At 51.3% G+C, this 17,371-nt stretch overlaps 9 protein-coding genes across 9 annotated transcripts; 5 read left to right on the top strand and 4 right to left on the bottom strand.

Moving 5' to 3' along the window:
* Positions 1–74: 74 nt before the first annotated feature.
* rad14 (DNA repair protein RAD14) lies at positions 75–1,296 on the bottom strand (the record flags this gene model as incomplete). Its single annotated transcript, XM_040898204.1, has 3 exons — positions 75–490; positions 539–1,133; positions 1,195–1,296. 3 exons carry the CDS (start codon positions 1,294–1,296, stop codon positions 75–77), a joined length of 1,113 nt encoding a protein of 370 aa, XP_040756390.1.
* Positions 1,297–1,699: 403 nt separating this feature from the next.
* On the top strand, positions 1,700–2,591 carry P175DRAFT_0528519 (uncharacterized protein; the record flags this gene model as incomplete). Its single annotated transcript, XM_040899621.1, has 4 exons — positions 1,700–1,948; positions 2,148–2,206; positions 2,305–2,484; positions 2,555–2,591. 4 exons carry the CDS (start codon positions 1,700–1,702, stop codon positions 2,589–2,591), a joined length of 525 nt encoding a protein of 174 aa, XP_040756389.1.
* A 404-nt stretch (positions 2,592–2,995) lies between these two features.
* P175DRAFT_0528518 (T6SS phospholipase effector Tle1-like catalytic domain-containing protein) lies at positions 2,996–4,663 on the top strand (the record flags this gene model as incomplete). The annotated part of the gene is made up of 3 exons (XM_040899620.1): positions 2,996–3,137; positions 3,203–3,263; positions 3,298–4,663. 3 exons carry the CDS (start codon positions 2,996–2,998, stop codon positions 4,661–4,663), a joined length of 1,569 nt encoding a protein of 522 aa, XP_040756388.1.
* P175DRAFT_0471724 (bifunctional molybdopterin adenylyltransferase MobB/molybdopterin molybdotransferase MoeA family protein) lies at positions 4,627–7,195 on the bottom strand (the record flags this gene model as incomplete). The annotated part of the gene is made up of 4 exons (XM_040895103.1): positions 4,627–6,678; positions 6,732–6,769; positions 6,832–6,872; positions 6,925–7,195. Coding segments are annotated over 4 exons (2,122 nt in total), but the record flags the coding sequence as incomplete, so codon positions are not given.
* A 151-nt stretch (positions 7,196–7,346) lies between these two features.
* Positions 7,347–9,312, top strand: P175DRAFT_0513817 (putative exopolyphosphatase). The gene has a single exon (XM_040898773.1). The coding sequence runs from the start codon at positions 7,377–7,379 to the stop codon at positions 8,841–8,843; it is 1,467 nt and encodes a 488-aa protein (XP_040756386.1). The 5' UTR covers positions 7,347–7,376; the 3' UTR covers positions 8,844–9,312.
* An 88-nt stretch (positions 9,313–9,400) lies between these two features.
* Positions 9,401–10,865, top strand: P175DRAFT_0520819 (ankyrin repeat protein; the record flags this gene model as incomplete). Its single annotated transcript, XM_040899166.1, has 1 exon — positions 9,401–10,865. One exon carries the CDS (start codon positions 9,401–9,403, stop codon positions 10,736–10,738), a length of 1,338 nt encoding a protein of 445 aa, XP_040756385.1. The 3' UTR covers positions 10,739–10,865.
* Positions 10,866–11,589: 724 nt separating this feature from the next.
* On the top strand, positions 11,590–12,701 carry P175DRAFT_0451182 (uncharacterized protein; the record flags this gene model as incomplete). The annotated part of the gene is made up of 2 exons (XM_040894484.1): positions 11,590–11,779; positions 11,848–12,701. Coding segments are annotated over exons 1-2 (969 nt in total), but the record flags the coding sequence as incomplete, so codon positions are not given.
* A 135-nt stretch (positions 12,702–12,836) lies between these two features.
* On the bottom strand, positions 12,837–14,416 carry P175DRAFT_0471717 (uncharacterized protein; the record flags this gene model as incomplete). Its single annotated transcript, XM_040895102.1, has 1 exon — positions 12,837–14,416. The coding sequence occupies one exon, from the start codon at positions 14,414–14,416 to the stop codon at positions 12,995–12,997; it is 1,422 nt and encodes a 473-aa protein (XP_040756383.1). The 3' UTR covers positions 12,837–12,994.
* A 273-nt stretch (positions 14,417–14,689) lies between these two features.
* On the bottom strand, positions 14,690–17,213 carry P175DRAFT_0554241 (putative salicylate hydroxylase). The gene is made up of 4 exons (XM_040900548.1): positions 16,881–17,213; positions 16,738–16,812; positions 15,812–16,658; positions 14,690–15,691 (listed from the first exon to the last, which is right to left on the bottom strand). Exons 1-4 carry the CDS (start codon positions 17,151–17,153, stop codon positions 14,754–14,756), a joined length of 2,133 nt encoding a protein of 710 aa, XP_040756382.1. The 5' UTR covers positions 17,154–17,213; the 3' UTR covers positions 14,690–14,753.
* Positions 17,214–17,371: the final 158 nt, after the last annotated feature.

The raw sequence follows: 17,371 nt of genomic DNA, 5'->3' as shown, positions 1-17,371 counted from the left end.
CCAGTACGCCGAGTGCATGTCGTGGATTCATTATATATCGTCGGGGAATCATCTATGATACATTAATCGGTCGTCTAAAATTCCAGCTCTTCGACCTCCATGCCACAATCCACACATTTCTTGGTTCCGATTCCCGTCTCTGGATCCAGGAGAGACCTCCCCCATTGGTGAACATGCCTCCCCCCATTGCCCAGATCGTCCCCGAAGCTGCCCCCGGCGGCCCCCTGTCGATTCCGCCGATAGGCCTCCACCCGCGTCCGTTTTTTCAGGTCCTGTAGCTTGGTTTTGAACTTGGCCTCACGCCGTCGCTTCTTCTCATTCTCGCGGCTCTCGAACTCGGCGTCCAGCGCCGCCGCGGAGCCCCATTTCTTGGGAGAGAACGCGTACTCCTCGACCTGGTATCGTAGATAGAGCATCATGTTATTCCACGTCGATTTATGGGGATTTGGGCGTTCGAGATGCGGTAGGAGCTCTTCATCCCGAAGCTCGGCTAGGAGCATGTTAGCAAGCAACAGGCACAGGTTATGTAGTCACGCACGGTCTGTCAAGAGGTAGTCTTCCTTGGCTTCGGTTTTCGTGAGAAGACTGTATTTCTCCGGATACTTGTCCTTGCAGGGATTGCACACGCGACAGTGAAGGGTCTCTTCCCATTTCCAGTCGATCTCCAGGCTGCCGCATTCGCGACAGGTTTTCTGCTGGCTCTTCTCGTCCAGCACGCTGATGCTCGGCTCAAACGGGCCCGCGCGATCGCGACGAAGCGAAGTGAGTAACTTCTGCCGCTCCCATTCCGCCTGCGTCAGATTCGCGGGTTTCGGCTCCTTTTCATCGCGGACATGCAGCGCCTTATTAAACGGGTCGTCTTCTTGTGTCAAGAACCCTCCCTTCGTATCCGTCATCTTGCTGAAATCATATTCGACATATTTCGTAAAATTCCGCGCCGGTTTGATGGAATCCAGAGGCTGATCCGCCGAGGCATTATTGGCACGCCCGTCGCGAACGGTACCAGGCGTTTCGGATGCGGTTAAAGAGGAATATGACCGCTTGACTCCCTTTGCAGGCGTAGCAGCCGGTCTCGCAGCCCGCTCTGCCTCGCGCTGTTCTCGCAGGGCCTTGGCTTTCATCCGGTTGATTTCCTGCGCAAATCACTATCAACAGCAGTCGCGCTAGCCTTGAAGCTTTTCAATGAACCCTTACGATTTTCTTCAGTTGCTCCGGGGTAAGCTGGCTCTGGGGCTGTGCCCCAATCCCCGGAGCGCCGGCCGATGTAGGGGGCGTAGATGGCCGATCTGTTGCCATGCGTGATGTGATGTCTAGGTAGAATTGGGGAAATCTGGAGAAGGGCTCAGAGCCAGTTATCGATCTGTTGGATTTGGGGTTATCCAGTAGGTAGCTCAATAGTAGAATGATATAGCCGTCTACATATATAAAGGTTGATTCATTTCTATCGGTTCCGTCAGAGATGTAGATGCCTTGGATGCCTTGTGCTGAGTCAGTGTTTACTTAAGCAGAAGTTATCCTTATTTATTCGTTATTTCTTTCTCCAGATCTCAGGGTCTTGTCTTGGATAATAATCACCAGATGCAGGGCAGATGAAGCTGGCATCCAGGCTTTATCTCAGTATCAAATAGCCAGGGTTCGAAACGAACAAGCCCATCCCACAAGATGATTGTCAGGCGTTGGGCTTCTTAGATTCTTTGCGATGAGCTGGACCAGAGCAATCGAGACTATACATAACGGCCTGGACGGATACACCTACTACTCTCAAGAGTCTTCCCAGCAGCTTCAGACACTCACCAAGGCTCTGTCCGAATGTTTCCATCAGCTGGTTGAAGTTCACAATCAGCTACCGCTTCTCTTCGCTCAGATTACCGCAAGTTTTCATCCCGCTGACCTCTGGGATATGAACATCCATATCAACCCGAGTACAGGAGCAGCCATCACGGGCATAGTTGACTGGCTAAGCTCCATGAGCTTCATGGGAGAGGAAATTTAGAAGATTAGCTATAGAATTGGGGGTAAATGATAGCAGAGACTGGTAATGCTACTGTATGTATAACCATTTGCCACTTAAGCTGGAAGAAGCTCTGATAAAACTCCACGCTTCCATACTGTCTCTTATATATCCATTCACTAATTGCCTGGTAAAGGTGGACTCCGTCATTTCATACTGGGTTGGAAACCCTGCTACTGGGAATATGCAAGCCAGGTAGTCAGAAGTGCCCTGGAGTCTAGGTGTGATATCCCTCTTCTCTTCTTCTGTCCATGTTGAAATAAGGATGGGATACACAACGCCTGGCTGCATAGGGAGGATGCATATTATCTCTACCATGACGTAGAACATGATATCCTTCTAAACCCGGCATTTGTTCACTGGATTGGCTTGGTGCTGCAATATCGCTGCAGTGGCGTCCCACTTGGTACAGTTCAATTACCGCTTTCATTGAAAAGGCTTTTCTCTCCTATCTTGGACTTTCTGTTGAACATGTAGGTACCGGTAATAATCGAGGGGGGTTGAATGTATCATGATGCTGGATATGTCACAACGCTCCCACAGTGCAGCGGATATCTCCACGAAGCTCAGTGCCACCTAGCTGTCTATCGCGGCGGCTGCTGCGAATTCAGTTCATGGCGAAGAAAGGGAAGCTTCATATTTCCTGTCAACCAGTCAGATTTGCACGCCAGGTCTGCTATTGTTGTTATTGGGGGAGTACGAACCCCCCAACTATGGCCTTACCATCCCTTACAGCTCAATTATTGACTGTTCGGAGAATTCTACGCCACTTAACTGTCGACGCATGGTCTGTATTCAAGAAAATGACGCTGTAGCGCAGCGCGCTTGGTGCGGTGTCGGTTCATGGATGAGATAATACCTGCAGCATGTCGTTGCCCCAAGATGCATACTGCTCATATTTATACACCTGGAAAAGAAAAAGATGCCCCCGGGAAAGACTTGGGGGGGAGGAAGTTCTCCATATTCTCTCTGGCACCAGGCAAAATGACTTACCCGTGCGAGTGTTCGCCGACTCAAGAGCTGGTACTCTGTTTCGACGGGACAGGAAACACGTTTGTCCCCGATGGCTCGGAGAGTAATATCCTGAAGATCTTTGGCATGCTTGATCGCAACAAAGAAGACCGATGTAAGTAGTACCCGTGCAGCTGTCTCATGGCGATACTTGCGGTAACTCACATCAAGCCTTTTTAGATTGCTATTATCAACGTATGAGCCCGAAATTCATCCTTATGCTTTCGTTCCTTAATGAGACGTAAGGAATTGATTGGATTTGACTGACCAAAGAGAATCTTCCCAGCTGGTATTGGAACCGATATCACTCCGGGCGCCTTTGCCAACGTCGCGTTTCGCAATCTCCCCACAAACAAGATCCTAGACCAAGCCCTAGCAGCGTCGTTCGACCGACATGTGATCAAGGGATACCGGTTTTTAGCGCGGCGCTGGATCCCCGGCAGCCGGATCTACCTCTTCGGGTTCTCTCGCGGGGCCTACACGGCGCGGTTTCTGAACGAGATGCTGGACTTTGTCGGGCTCATCTCAGCAGATAACGAGGAAACGATCCCGTCCGTGTGGCGCGCATTTACGCGGTGGAAGTTTGCGCGTCCCGGCCCGGAACGAGAGGAAGCAAAGCGCTGTCTGGAACTGTGCCGGACCAGAATGTGCCGGCCGATTGGATACGTGCATTTCCTCGGTCTCTTCGACACCGTGAACAGCGTCGCCGAGTTCAACCGGTCGTACGACGGCTCGGAAAACGAAGACGACGGGACGATTCTACCGAACCCCCGCATCCTGCGGCACGCCGTCAGCATCGACGAACGCCGCATCAAATTCCAGCCCGTGATCTTTGAAAAGATGCGGCCGTCGCGGGGGCCCACCGCCCGGCCCGGACGCATAAGCACCTGGGCCGGCCGTGGAGACGAGATGATGACGGCCAATCTGGCCCTCAGGGGGCGATGCGGCGACGGGAGTGCTGCGGCCGAGCCGTCGCCCAACATGAACCCGAACTTCGAGGAGGTGTATTTCGCGGGCGACCACAGCGATGTCGGAGGGGGGTGGCCGCCCCTGAACGGAAACCGATACACCGCGAGCCAGATCCCCCTGATGTGGATGGTCGAGGAGGCCCAGCGGGCCGGGCTGACGTTTGACCCTAAGCAGCTGCGAGAGCTCGGGTGTTTCGAGCCCCAGGAGGAGTCGCTCCACGTAGGTGTTGTGCAGGCCGCGGAGCAGGCGCCCCTGCATGACTCCCTGCAGTATGAATCCGGGAACCTGGTGGAAACGCTCTTCTGGCGTGTGCTGGAGTGTCTGCCCTTCAAGCGACCCAAAGTGGCGCCGGATGGGGCAGTGCGCATGTCGCGATGGCATACCTGGGGAACGAGACGGCCACTGCCCCCCGGGGCTAAAATCCACGCGAGTGTCCTTCGTCGTCTGCGGAATGACCCGAAATACCGCCCGTATAACTTGGGACTAGGGAACCGGCCGAAAGAGATCGATGCATCCGACGAGGAGCGTGACATTGGCAAGTGGCAACATATCGAGCATGCGGGCTTCTGTGACTACTACGTGCGCATCAAGGATGAAAGCACAAGCACCCAAATGAGCAGCATGATTGACCAGGAGGAGAGCCATTGTTTGGATGTTCATTTATCAGTGTAGAGATGGAGGGATATGGGAGGATATCCCGGGGGTTCATTACGTTGTACAAGTTTCCTGTATTAAATTCACTGTATGCCATGTGCGAAATACATTATTGATATTGGTAGTATAGTTTAGGATAGAAGGTAGGGTATTATTTCTTTCGTTTGTTTACTTTTGGGTCTAAGTGGTGATATCGGAGGAAGGCAGTTGATTATCCTGGTAAGAGAGATAGAAGTGTGAGAGAATATATATATATATATATCATGTTAATTCTTGCACAACAAGACCCATCATCAAAGCTTCAACCAAGGTTCCCTGTGCAACCGCCCCCTTTCCTGGTCGTAGCACCAATAGTGCATTGGCACTTGCGAGACTTCCAACTCGTGAGCTTCGCTGGCCAACCCCTTCAATACCGGTGCTTGAAGCGTAAAGTCGACCATCTTTTCGTGACGCCGTCACTATGGCCCTGTGGTATTCGGTGCGCTGAGGGTCAACCGGAAATGGATGAGCCAAAGAGACTGCCACGAGAGGCAACCCGAAACTAGGGCTGAGTCCGAGCCCAAGTTGCTTCTGGCCAAGACCCATGAGCTTGTGCAGTGACGGCAGCACGAAGAGATTCAGTGTCACCAGGGCTGAGGCTGGGTTGCCCGGGAGAGAGAAGATCAATCGGGAATTTCGTTCCTGCTGTCCCTCCTGCGTGGAGGATGCGGATTTAAAGGGGATGGTGGCAAACGTTGTTGGCTTGCCTGGTTTCATGGAGACACGGCCGAAATGGATGGTTCCACCAAGGGATCGCTCGATAGTAGGTTTGAGTAGGTCAAGCTCCCCCATAGATACTCCACCCGTGGTGATAATCACATCCACACTAGTATTGGCTCTTCCTACCCCGCGAAGAGCGTCTCGGAGACTCTGCTCAAGCTCCCCTACGGGGGTGTCCCGAGCAATGCCCAAATCGACGGTTGGAAACCCCCAGGATTCCAAGCAGGACAAGAGAGACGGTCGGTTCGAATCCCGTATCTGGCCCCCCTGGAGAGTTTTTGGATCGTTATATTCAACAAGTTCATCTCCCGTGCTGAGGACTCCCACAGTCGGCTTCTTGAAGATTTTGACCGTCCTTGTCCCTGTTGCCGCGAGGAGACCAATCTCACCTCCAACAGAAGTTATTAGATCCCCTCGTTGAAGGATTCTGGACCCGAGCGCAACGTCACTACCCGGTTTGCGTACATTTTCATTTGGCCGGATATCCCCCGTCAAGATTTCTACAGTTGCTTCTTCTTTGCCATCGGGGGTTGAAGAGGCCAACAGTGTGTCCTCAACCATGACCACTGCATTTGAATTTGGAGGTAGAGGAGCTCCAGTGGTGATTCGCGCAATTGTGCCCGGCTCAAGTGGCGCCAGAGCCCCTTCTTCATTGGCATGGGTGATCGAAGCCACAGGGAAAACTCCTTTAGTACTCGGACCAGCTGTTGGAGATTCAGGTGCGATGACGGCATAGCCGTCGACAATACTAGCTAGGTAGGCCGGCACAGCCTCCGCGGCATGGACGTCTTCCGCAATGACGGATCCTACCAGCGCGGTAGTCACGGGGACCTCAACTATTTCTGGTTCTGGGGTCTGCGATGAAATTAGTTTTAGTGCTTCGTCCACAGAAATCATCGGATACGGCGATTCTCGATGTCGTCGATTGGCCCCTGCACTAGGGTCATTGGACCTTGGTATTTCAGACGGAGTGGTGTGAGGTCTCGGGACAACGTGGCCATGGCCACGGAAATGGTCGTGATGGTGATGGTGATGATGATGGCTCGACTGGGTTTCAGAGTTGGTATCTGAGGCCACACCTGCTTCAGCCTCCAGCTTCCTAACACCGCCGGCGTGAAGTGCTCTGGAGTCTGCCCCGGCTGCTTGAATACAGGCATGAGGCAAAAGCTTAATGACTGCCTCGAGGTTTTCTTTGGCACCTTTGGGAGACCCTGGCAACGTAATGACCAAGGATTTATTGCGGACACCAGCCACTGGTCTCGACATCATGGCGACTGAAGTGATTTAGTACATACAGCGAGAAGCCAAGCTAATCGGGGAGACCTACAAGGAGTGATCTTTAAAGAAGCGGCAATCATACCGTGCCTAAGCGCTACAGGTTAGAAATCTCAACATCAAAACGAGGAGCAAAGACAAATTCCACATACACAAGACCAGGGGCCTGGCGATGGAGCAAAGGTGACACTGCCTGTAGGCTCCATTACTACCCGAGAATAGGGTTGCTCAAGAGTGAAACCAACCTCCGGGGTATTGTCCTTTACAGCAAACCCAGTACCCCCACTGAGGAGGATAAGATTCACCGGGTCAGGTCCATCTGCCAACCCGCACACTGCCCGTTGGATTTGAAGCACATCATCGGGGACGATCTGGGTGACGGGTTGCTCCCAGTTATTGGGGCCCTCTGCTGAAAATACGTCCGTTAAGACTCCCCCTACTTTGTCCGACAAGGGAGCTACCGAAGCGGTATCCGAAACAACCACAATAGCTGCTTTTAAAGGCATTCCCGTCATTTCTTTCTGTATTTTGGTGTTTTTTTTCTTTTGGCAGATGCAGGCTGGATAGAGGAAGTCGTCACCGGGGCCTCGTTCTTCCGGCTCCCGGGCTCTCCCCCGCATTTCCTCTGGCATTTTTTTTCTTGAAAAAACTTCATTAATGTGCAGAATTAACGTGAGAAACTGGTAAATCGAGACCAATGATGCGAGTTCCGCATCCTCCAGATCACGGCCTGTTTCAATTCCTCAGAGCAGCTGTTCAGGTCCATCAACGCTTCGTTTCTGGCGCATTATCGCGTGCAGAGTCTCCCATCTACGTCATTGGGAACCCCTCCGCGGACCTCGACTCGATCGTTTCTGCGCTGGTCTACTCATATTTCGCAAATAATCGTGTCCCGTGTGACAACCCCCGGCCTCATGTACCGGTGATAAACCTCGAGAAGGTTCCTGCTGGCCCCGAACTCCGTCGGCTGCGTCCCGAATTTGCCAAAGCGTTATGGCTTTCTGGTTGTCCGGGGACAGGGCGAGATACTACAGAGAAGACGCTGGAGGTTGACGAGAATTCCCTTTTCCGAGACCATTTCCTTACTGTAGCCGACTTTGCCACACATCTGAAGCAGGAAGGAGTGAGTGGGGTGGAACACCGATTACACGCAGACTCGGTTCTTGTAGATTGGAATGCGTTGCCGATACGGTCGACGGACCGCCAACCAGGCCATGGATCGCTGGTCGGCCTGTCGATGGTGGAATTTAATGTACTCGGTTGTATCGATCATCACACGGATGAAAGGTTTCTTCCCACCATCGCCCCAACACAGCCTTATCTTGTGGAGCCAACAGGGTCATGTACTTCGCACGTGGTAAATATACTGGAGACAATGGGTCTTTGGGAAAGGCCCGAGAAGCAAGATTCCGATCCAAAGGGTGGAGAGCTCAGCAGCTCATTTGAAATTACCGACGAGCAAATGGCCAGGCTTGCGGTGGCCCCTATTTTAATCGACACCGCAAACCTTTCAGCGAAAGACAAGGTGACCGAATTTGACACCGCGGCTTATGATTTTCTCCTTCCGAAAACAAACCAGTCGCTGGCTCGTTCTTCTTGGGACCCTAATACGTTTTATATGCAAGTCAACGAATCAAAGCAGAACAGTCTCGAACTGCTGACTGTGGATGAGATCTTGGACCGGGATTATAAGGAATGGGCCGAAAAGACCTCCCAGCAAACCGATACACCCTCCCCTATACAGATCGGCATTTGTTCTATGGTCAAATCGATACCGTGGATTGTCCGAAAGGCAGGCGGCCCTAAGCCGTTTCTCCAGTCCTTGCAGACATTTGCGACCAATCGAAAACTAGACATCGTGGTCGTGATGACTGCGTTTAGCTCCGCAAAGGATGGCCAATTTTCTCGCGAGCTTCTTGTTTGCGCTTTGAACAATCAACATGCAGTTGATGCATTGCAGACTTTTCTCTCCGAGGCCGGCTCTCGGCTCGGTCTGGAGGAATGGTCTTCACTCGATGGAGATGATTTTGCCCAAGACATCAAGGATACATGGGTTAATTCTGCAGAAGATTCTCCGTGGATTCGGATCTGGACGCAGACAAATGTGGCCCAAAGTAGAAAACAAGTAGCGCCCTTGATTAGAGGAGCCGTTGCTTCACTTTGAATTTAGCAGCTAAAATACACCAACCAGATCCGCAAAACGAACGACTCCAGTCAACTGCGCTCTCGTTCTTCCCTCTTGTTCATTCCACAGGCACCACATAATTACGATCACAAAAGAGCACTGAGTTCTCAATTGGCAGCAATCTTTGATCCATTTGTAGACTCAAAGACTGTTTGACGGATAAAGCTGAAACTGTTATAAAGGACGCAAATGTTCAAAGGCAAAGAACTATTTTAGGACTCCAACAATGAACCATTATTTATATTCAGCTAAGGGTCCTTCCTTATTCTCGAGAGAACAATTGAAAGAATCAGCTCATCTAATGCTGCATCTCTTTGTTTAGGGCATGCCTCTGCGCTAGTGCTCTATCACATAAAGAAACCAAAATGTGAGGAGGTTTTCCCTCGAGGCCCATTTGATTCAATTGAGATGCATGTGTTATGCTGAATAGCTAGAGAATGAATAATATATGGGCTTAATTCCTTGCCCGATAGTAAATCTGGTGCAAATTCGTCTGAAACGCATCTTCACATTCTCATACCACAGTCGACAGCAAGATGCCAGACCCAATCTTTAATCTTCGACTACCATATCATATCCTCGATGATATCCTTACTCTGGTTGGAGACGACGGTCTCTGCGCCATGTGCGCTGCACGGCCCGATCTGATAGTAGACCTCTACCAGTACGGAGCTCAGAAAGGAATCTGGCTGGATCGCCCACCCATTCTGCGCACCGCCAGTTCGGTCGTTACTTATTACAATAATCACCCGAATCAACTGTCCATGGGGGAGTGGGGGACATGGAGTGTCCCGTATCCCGCCCATGACCAGCCAATTTGGCTGGCCGAACGCCTCATTGCGTATGATGCCATAGCAAGTCTTCAGATGCTCAGTAGAGCGGGTCTCTTTACGGTTAGATCCTATACGCATACTGGCTGGACAGCCCTTGGGTTTGCGCTTGCCCATCGAGCGGAGCGCGTGGCCAACTATTTCTTGAGCTTCTACTCGCCCCAGGAGCTGTTACACGACAGAGCCCGCATAGGACTCGGTGCGCCATCCTACTGGACTCTCGCGGTCGAAGGCAAAGAAGAGCTTCTTTCTTGTTTCGTCCAGATGTGGGCGTGTGTCTCGATCGCGTCAAACCCCACTCCAGCGTTGAGCCGCGACGACATATGCAACCTGTGCACGTATATTTCGGGAGGCCTGGCGCAGTCGCTGCTACAGCAGGGCCTTAATGTGGCTCTCATGCCTGCTGACCCCATGACCCGGGATATATCCTGGCACAGTGCGATGTCGAACCGGAATCTCGACTTCCTGGATTTTCTCTCCGTCCACGCACGCCACCTAATCAATGATCAGACGAGTGGCCAAAGCACACCACTCTACATGGCGTCGATGCTGGAGGAATCTCCAGAGATAACGGCGCGCCTCATCTCCTACGGGGCCGATATCACCGCCCCAACCCGGAGCGGAAAGTCCGTTCTGCACCACCTCGTCTACCAAAGAAGAACAAAAGGCAAATGCTTCCGCACGATCTTTCCACACCTCCGCAACCTAGACCTCGGCGCCGGCACGCCAGTCGGCACGCTCCTTCACCAAGCCATCCGGGGTGTGGAAACCGCCATTGCGCGAACGCCTCCAAATTCGACCATTGCGGAAAATAGCCGGCGTCGACAGCGTCTTTTGAACGCCGCGGCGCACGAATGCTCCCGTATTCGCAAAGGAAACCAGTGGGGCAAGCCAGACATTGCGCAGATCGATAGTCAGGGGCTGACGCCGCTCCAACTCGCCCAGAATCTCGGGTACCACCAGCTTACCTATACGCTGGAAACTCGCGCCCATGAAGCGCAATTGCCGTCACGGCGGCCGCATCATCGATATCACTTTCGTTAATGCTTGAATTCTCAGCGGCTGGAAAATAGTGGCTTTGATAGAGATTTATTACTACATACGGCTAGAGAGAGAGGGGATGAAGGAGTTGGGGGGTGTTCATATATATAGAAGTTGTACTTCAGCTGAGGATCGAATGCAAAGTTAATTCATTATATCCGGAGTATATACTTCAAGTCAAACGACTAGTATGAGTTATGGCCATTCATTTCTAGCTTGTAAAACAGCCGTCCTTGACAGTCTTTACTGGAGTTGACTCGATCCCACTTAACACATTCCGCTGATGTTCTTGCATACTCCATGATCATTCATTCCAAACTTTGGCATTCCAATAGCCATTCCAATAGCCATTCCAGACTTTGTGGAATACCTCGTTGGCAGTCTCATTTCGACCGCATCCCAAGCTTGAAGCGCCTCACATCGGATAACCTCTACCACAGTACTACAATCGTAACCGATTATACAGACAAAACTGTGCCAATCTGGCGAGCTACCGTTTCTTCTCCATAGTTAGGGCTACATCTGGATTTCCAGAGCCGATTTCAAGGCACCAGCAGTGTTTTCTCGATGGGATTCAGAGGAATTGGATATGCTGTGATTCGCTTCCGGCCCAGGATTTCCAGGTGGACCTTCTCCACCGAGATGGTAAATTAGATCAAACCTATCTCACAACTATTGAATTAAATCCAGGAATCGCGGCTTGTTCGGCAGAGCCGGGAGCGGGGACAATAAACTACGTATCCGTCCATGCCAGCTTCAAGCTTGTCTGTCGGTCTTTGCTGCCCTCCTTTGGAAATAATCCAGTACGCAGGACTGCTGGAAGCGTATAATAAGCCTTATTTGCCGCCGAATGGATTTGGCATATCAAGCTCGATAAACTATATCCCGAGAGAGTATTCAGACGAAGTGACTGCATTCCGGGTTGAAAAATGGCGGCGTTCCTTGCGGCAGCCCTAAACCCCTGCAACTACATGGGAGGAGTGAGCTTCGATCCCGATCGGAATATAGGAGACTTGTCAGGAAAGGTTCTCTTGGTGACAGGAGGTAACTATGATGATCTGATGCCCATGCACCAAAATGCCGACTGACGAAATGCTAACTAACATCCACAGGAAACGCCGGGCTGGGAAAGGAGTCCATCCTGCAGCTCGCAAAGCATAACCCTAAGAAGATCTTCCTCGCGGCACGGTCAAAGCCCAAGGCAGAGCGCGCCATCGAGTCGCTCAAAAGTGAATTGCAGAACGAAGTAGACATTACGTGGCTTCCTCTGGACTTGACGTCGATTCAATCCATCCAAGACGCCGCGCAGGAATTCTGTGCACAGTCATCGCGACTCGATATCCTCATGCTCAACGCGGGTGTAATGGCTCTCCCGCCAGGAGAGACAGAACTGGGCCATGAGATCCAGCTGGGAACAAACCATACCGGCCACTTTCTCCTGACACAACTCCTCCTTCCGACATTACTCCAGACTGCAGAGGAGCAGCCTCATTCAGACGTCCGCGTGGTCTCGCTCTCCTCGGTTGGCCACAACCTTGCACCACCCTTTGAGACCATCCTGGACCAAGAGAAATTGAAAAAGGTCAACACGAACACGCGATACGGAGCGTCAAAGGCAGCAAATATTCTCTTTGCCGCCGAGCTTGCGCGGCGGTATCCCTCGATCACCGCTGTGTCGGTCCACCCAGGGATCATTTTCACAGACCTTTACGCCTCGGCGAGTGAAAGCTCTGCGCTGGGAGCTTTGGCTTCCAAGGGCTTAAGTGTACTTGGAACGTCTGTCCCCGTGGGCGCGCACAACCAGTTGTGGGCTGCTGCCGGTGCAAAGAAAGAGGATCTGGTCAATGGCGGATATTATATCCCCGTGGGACATCTCAAGCCTCAGAATATATACGCGTTGAGTAAGGATTTCGGACGCCGTCTTTGGGAGTGGAGCGAAGCAGAGCTGCGCAAGGCTGGAGCTTTAGCCTAATATTTTTGTCTTCTCTGGCGTATGTTTGGAATAACTATTTAATCTACCATTTACTTGGCTTATCCTGTATGTGCGGTTGCTCCAATGCAGCCTTCTCATATAATTTACTCTGCAGCAGTAGTGGCCTAACGCTGAATCTGAAGATAAAATTAGGGATCGATATCTATTCGTCGCATCTAGAATAGAAGGCCAAATCATTCTAAAACGATCCATGTGTAGGAGCTGAAGGCGTTTATTATATGCGTGAATATTCCCCTCGTCATTTAAAGGCTGTCGAACCATACAAGTTAGGACTTTGACGCCTTGATTTTTTCCAAATTCTCAAGATGTCTCCGCGTACTCTCGAGCTCAAGCTCCATTTCTGTCCTTGACGCCACTCGATATTTCAGCTTTAGAATCGCTGCGGATATTACCAGCAGTCCGATCGAAACCAAGTACGCCCACTGTCCAACCTGCTGTGGGTTCTCCTGCGAAGCTCCATCGTGGTGAATGTACCATTCAATCCAGACAATGAACGCAATGACCGTAAAGGGACTGATGATGATACTGAATACGAGTCCAACAAGCATAGCAACCCCGGCTAGGAAACGAAGCCAAGCAGTCAGACACGTGGTTGTCAGAATGGGTCGAATGGGAGCTAGAATGCTGCATCTTTTCTTGATTTTTCTATCAGGCATCTCGGTATCCTGGGCATGATGTGGTTTAGATGCTGTAACCGCCAACGAAAAGTCTTCTTTCAGGCCTTGGTAAATCAGCTTTCTGTCCGTCCATATTGAGATGGGCTGCGCAGATCGGATTCGCGAGCGCAACGGCAGAAGTTTGAAGGCCAGCAAAAGGCAATTTAAGATGATGCAGAGGACAATCAAGCTATATATGTATCCTTTTGAGTAGACGACCTGGTCCCAAAAGCGGCTGTGATGGCTTGACTCGTCTTGGAGTTCACTGTCGCTTATAACTGAAGAACGCATGGAGGTTTGTTGCCGCAGGATCTGACTTGTATTGAAACACGGATTGAAGCAAAGGTCGCCTAATTGTTGGAACTTGGTGTCATTCGAGAAGATGCTCCATACACTTTCGTTCCATGTTGACGTTCTCCACGACTTCTGCCATCCATCGCTGGATGTTGTGTCGAATGGCGGCAGGTCGGGATAGCAAAACATATACTGGGTCGGCGTACGCTGCATAATTGGCCAATACACCAATGCGCAAATCGAACCGGCTAGCATTAGAAGATTCCACAGAGAGAAAAGGATCATTCGTGCCCGGTTATGGCTCAACATGCGAGACCAGCATTGCAGGGGCAGAAACACTAGATACCCAGTCACCACGACAGCGAGTATAGCATCCGCATCTAGCTCGAGGGCTGCCGGCTCAAGAACGATCGCGTCTGCATCCGTCACCAATTGCGGGAAATTTTGCAACAAAGTGCTCGTTTCATTCTTCGACGCTATCCAGGGAATGCTGACGACGCCTGGCGATGGACGACTGGCGGGATTCGACACCAGGATAAAGGCCTGGATGGCTGCTGTTCCTGCGTATGCCACCGCAGCCCCTAGGAAGACATCTACCAGCCACCCTGTCCATCTTGTGATGCAACTAGTGAGGAGCAAGGCGTAAAAGAGGTACCGTGGACAGGAATCATAAATGGTGCTTCGGGGGTAATAGCAGACGGCTTGCAGGGCGACAAACAAAGGGGTATCGCTGGCCATGATAAATTACAGCAGAAACTGAACCCTCTACCTCTCCAAAAGCGTACTTTCACCCCAAACTCTCTTCTCAAGGCCTTTCATTCTATACAAGACCTCAAAAGTGATTACTTCAAGACAATTGGCACTATCCCTTTTATAGGAAACATATTGTCCGGACTCGGCCTAGTGCGCTGATTAGTAAGATATATCTCGTGATTACCATATTAGGTATAGCGTGTATATGACCTCAGGAATGTTGACTGTATTCTTCGTCGATAGTTACTCATTGCGCATCTACATTACATTGAATAAACCAATCTTAATCTTCCTGGATATTATATCCTGCATCAAAAACAAACTATTCAATAGGTCGGGCTCCAGACACATCAGGTACCCCCTCCCCTTCGACCAGCTTGGCACCAACAATTTCATACACAGGGAGCTCTGCCAACCGCGAGATGACATGATGGAGAGTCGGGAGTTGCTCCCAATCGAGGGGGTCTATTTGGAAGCTTGCTTGGGTGGTGGTGAACATTCTTTGCGGCCGGGGCGTCGGAACAGCTTCGGAAAATGGGTCAAAGATCGGGTACTCCTCAGCCGGTATGTTTTTGTTCGCACGGCCAGACTTGGGGAGGTATTTGTATGCCAAAATTCCCTCGTCAGCCTCGCCGCTGATGCCACCAGTAGCCGAGGATGGGTCTACCTCAACTAGGTTCTCGAGAAGAAAGTTCCCCCACAGAGCTCCCTGCCAACCGGTGCGAATACGATAAGAAGTGGCGCGGCGGTAAACGTCCACAGATGTGTACAACTTCGGCATGCCGAGTTCTTCACGGCCAGAGACAATTGGATCTGTGAGGGATTCAAAAAGAATGGGCAGATATGAACCCTTCACAACACTGCCGTCCTTCTTGACATATTCCACCCCATGGATGTACAGCCCAATATGCTTGTACCCGGATCCACCAAGCCACTCCATTTTGTCGAGGGTGGTCTGCGAGAATGACGCGTAAGCAATCGTATCTGGGGAGCTAAAACGCCATCCCTGTCGATCTGGGGGGAACAGATTCTGGAGTAGAGTGCGAGAGGTTTTGAACTTGATAGAGGCGGTGGTGAACGTGGATTTACTTCCATCTCGAGGGACCCCTAAATGAGTCTGCCGGGGACCTGGCATGGGCCCAAAAGCAATGGGCATACGCCAGTAAGGCTTAGGGATGCGATTCCATGTCCACTCTCGTAGCTTTTGTGTTGAATTGTCCCATTCATCGTGGCCAAAGTTGTAGTTTGTGAAGCCATAAACTGTAATAAGATATAAGAATATATGGTTAGCATCAAGAAATCCTCCGGTCCTCCTCTCTCTCTCTCTCTCTCTCTCTCTCTAAAAAAAAAAAAGAAGAAAATAGATATACGAGCACTTACTATCTAGGGCCTCAGTTTCCTCAGACCGGTCTCGACCGGCTAGGCGAGAGAACTCCTGGATTCGACTAGCACGCTGGTGACGAATCTGGTCATACAGCTGCAGTCGCAGCGGCACTTCTTCCACCGGAGTTCCTAGAGGTAATACCACTGCTAAAGAGGCAGCATCCTCGATGGCAACTCCGGCTCCCTGGCCCTGGTGAGGCAGGAATGGGTGCGCTGCATCTCCCAGCAGTACTAGACGTTCATTATGCCACTGAGGAATTTCTTCCATATCCAGGAGCTTCCATACCCTGACACTGTTTGGATCTGCCTTGGAGAGAAGGTTAAGAACCGCTGGATCAAAAGCAGAGAAGATCTGAAGCATCTTTTCAAGGTTTCCGGATTGGCCCCAGGTCTCCTCTGCTTCATCCGCGGACTCTGCCTCGGGGTGGATCACCACAAAGTTCAGCACTGTATTGTTGGAAGTAGGGTACATCACGATGCGACGATCTGGACCGTACCAAATGCACAATTCTCCGGGATCCTGAACAAACCTGGCAGTTTCAGGGTCTTCCAGCGCAGCTTCTTTTGGCACCAGGAATCGAAATGCACTCTTCCCACAGCAAGATACCTTGACATTGCCTCCCGGTATCGCGCTCCTTGTGACCGAATGGACTCCATCTGCACCGATCACTAGATCCCCCTGGAAGTGTCTACCATCCTCCAGCGTGACACGTGCTTCAACAGGGTCTACAGACACCACTCTGCTGGCAGTGTGAAAGGGAATGGCATCTTTGTCGTCTCTTGGATTTGTCACAATGGCTTTCAGTTGGTTGTGGAGCTCGATTCGATGAGCAAGAAGCCATTGCTAACCCAGCAAAGAGGAGCCCGTAAGTTAGCACTCACTCGATTCGACTTGCCATATTTCTACTAGACCGGTTACTCACATGCTGCCACCTCTTGTTTGGCTCCGTGAGATCCAGACTCCTGTCCAGCTCTCCAGTGGCAGTGTATTCGGTTAACTTCCAACATGCACATTTATTTAGTATTCGACTCATTCAGACTGCGGCGGCCAGCCAGCTTCACTCACCCGTTCCATTTTGTTGGCACCAGACTCCTCCGCAAAGACTCCCAGGCGCTTTAGAATTCCATTTGAGTTTGGCGCAAGATGGAGTGCAGCACCCGTCTCTGTCGCCAGTCGGGACTGTTCAAAGATTTGTACGTCATGGCCCTGCTTGCGGAGCGCGATTGCTGCTGTCAAGCCCCCAATACCACCGCCAACGACGAGGATCTTCAGCGGTACGGCGGTATTGGTGGTACCGTTCACCACAAGTGTTCCGTTCAGAGCCGTCATGCTGCACATGTAAGCCAAAGGAAATGGGTCGTTATGGTTGCTCGGCCTACAACAGACATGGCCTTTCGCCCATAATAAATGGCGAGTAGGTTCAGCCATCAATAGACACCGCATCGGCTCCTGTGGGCCATTCCCATCGTTCCGAGCTCATTGCCCGATAGTATGCGGGGGTGCGGGTTAGGGTCAGGTACATATGTGTACTTCGGGACCACCTTTCCGGGGTGAGG

This window comes from Aspergillus ochraceoroseus, assembly GCF_002846915.1.
Source record: "Aspergillus ochraceoroseus IBT 24754 chromosome Unknown P175scaffold_1, whole genome shotgun sequence".
NCBI classification, from domain to species: Eukaryota; Fungi; Ascomycota; class Eurotiomycetes; order Eurotiales; family Aspergillaceae; genus Aspergillus; species Aspergillus ochraceoroseus.
This window is presented reverse-complemented; position numbering and strand designations above follow the sequence as displayed.

Excerpts from the sequence above, each read along its gene's own strand:
- P175DRAFT_0513817 (XM_040898773.1), top strand. The coding sequence starts at position 7,377 with ATGATGCGAGTTCCGCATCCTCCAGATCACGGCCTGTTTCAATTCCTC.
- P175DRAFT_0554241 (XM_040900548.1), bottom strand. The coding sequence starts at position 17,153 with ATGTGCAGCATGACGGCTCTGAACGGAACACTTGTGGTGAACGGTACC. Across the intron at positions 16,659-16,737 it reads CAAACAAGAGGTGGCAGCAT|CAATGGCTTCTTGCTCATCG; the intron begins GTGAGTAACCGG and ends TTGCTGGGTTAG. Across the intron at positions 15,692-15,811 it reads GGAAACTGAGGCCCTAGATA|TTTATGGCTTCACAAACTAC; the intron begins GTAAGTGCTCGT and ends ATCTTATTACAG.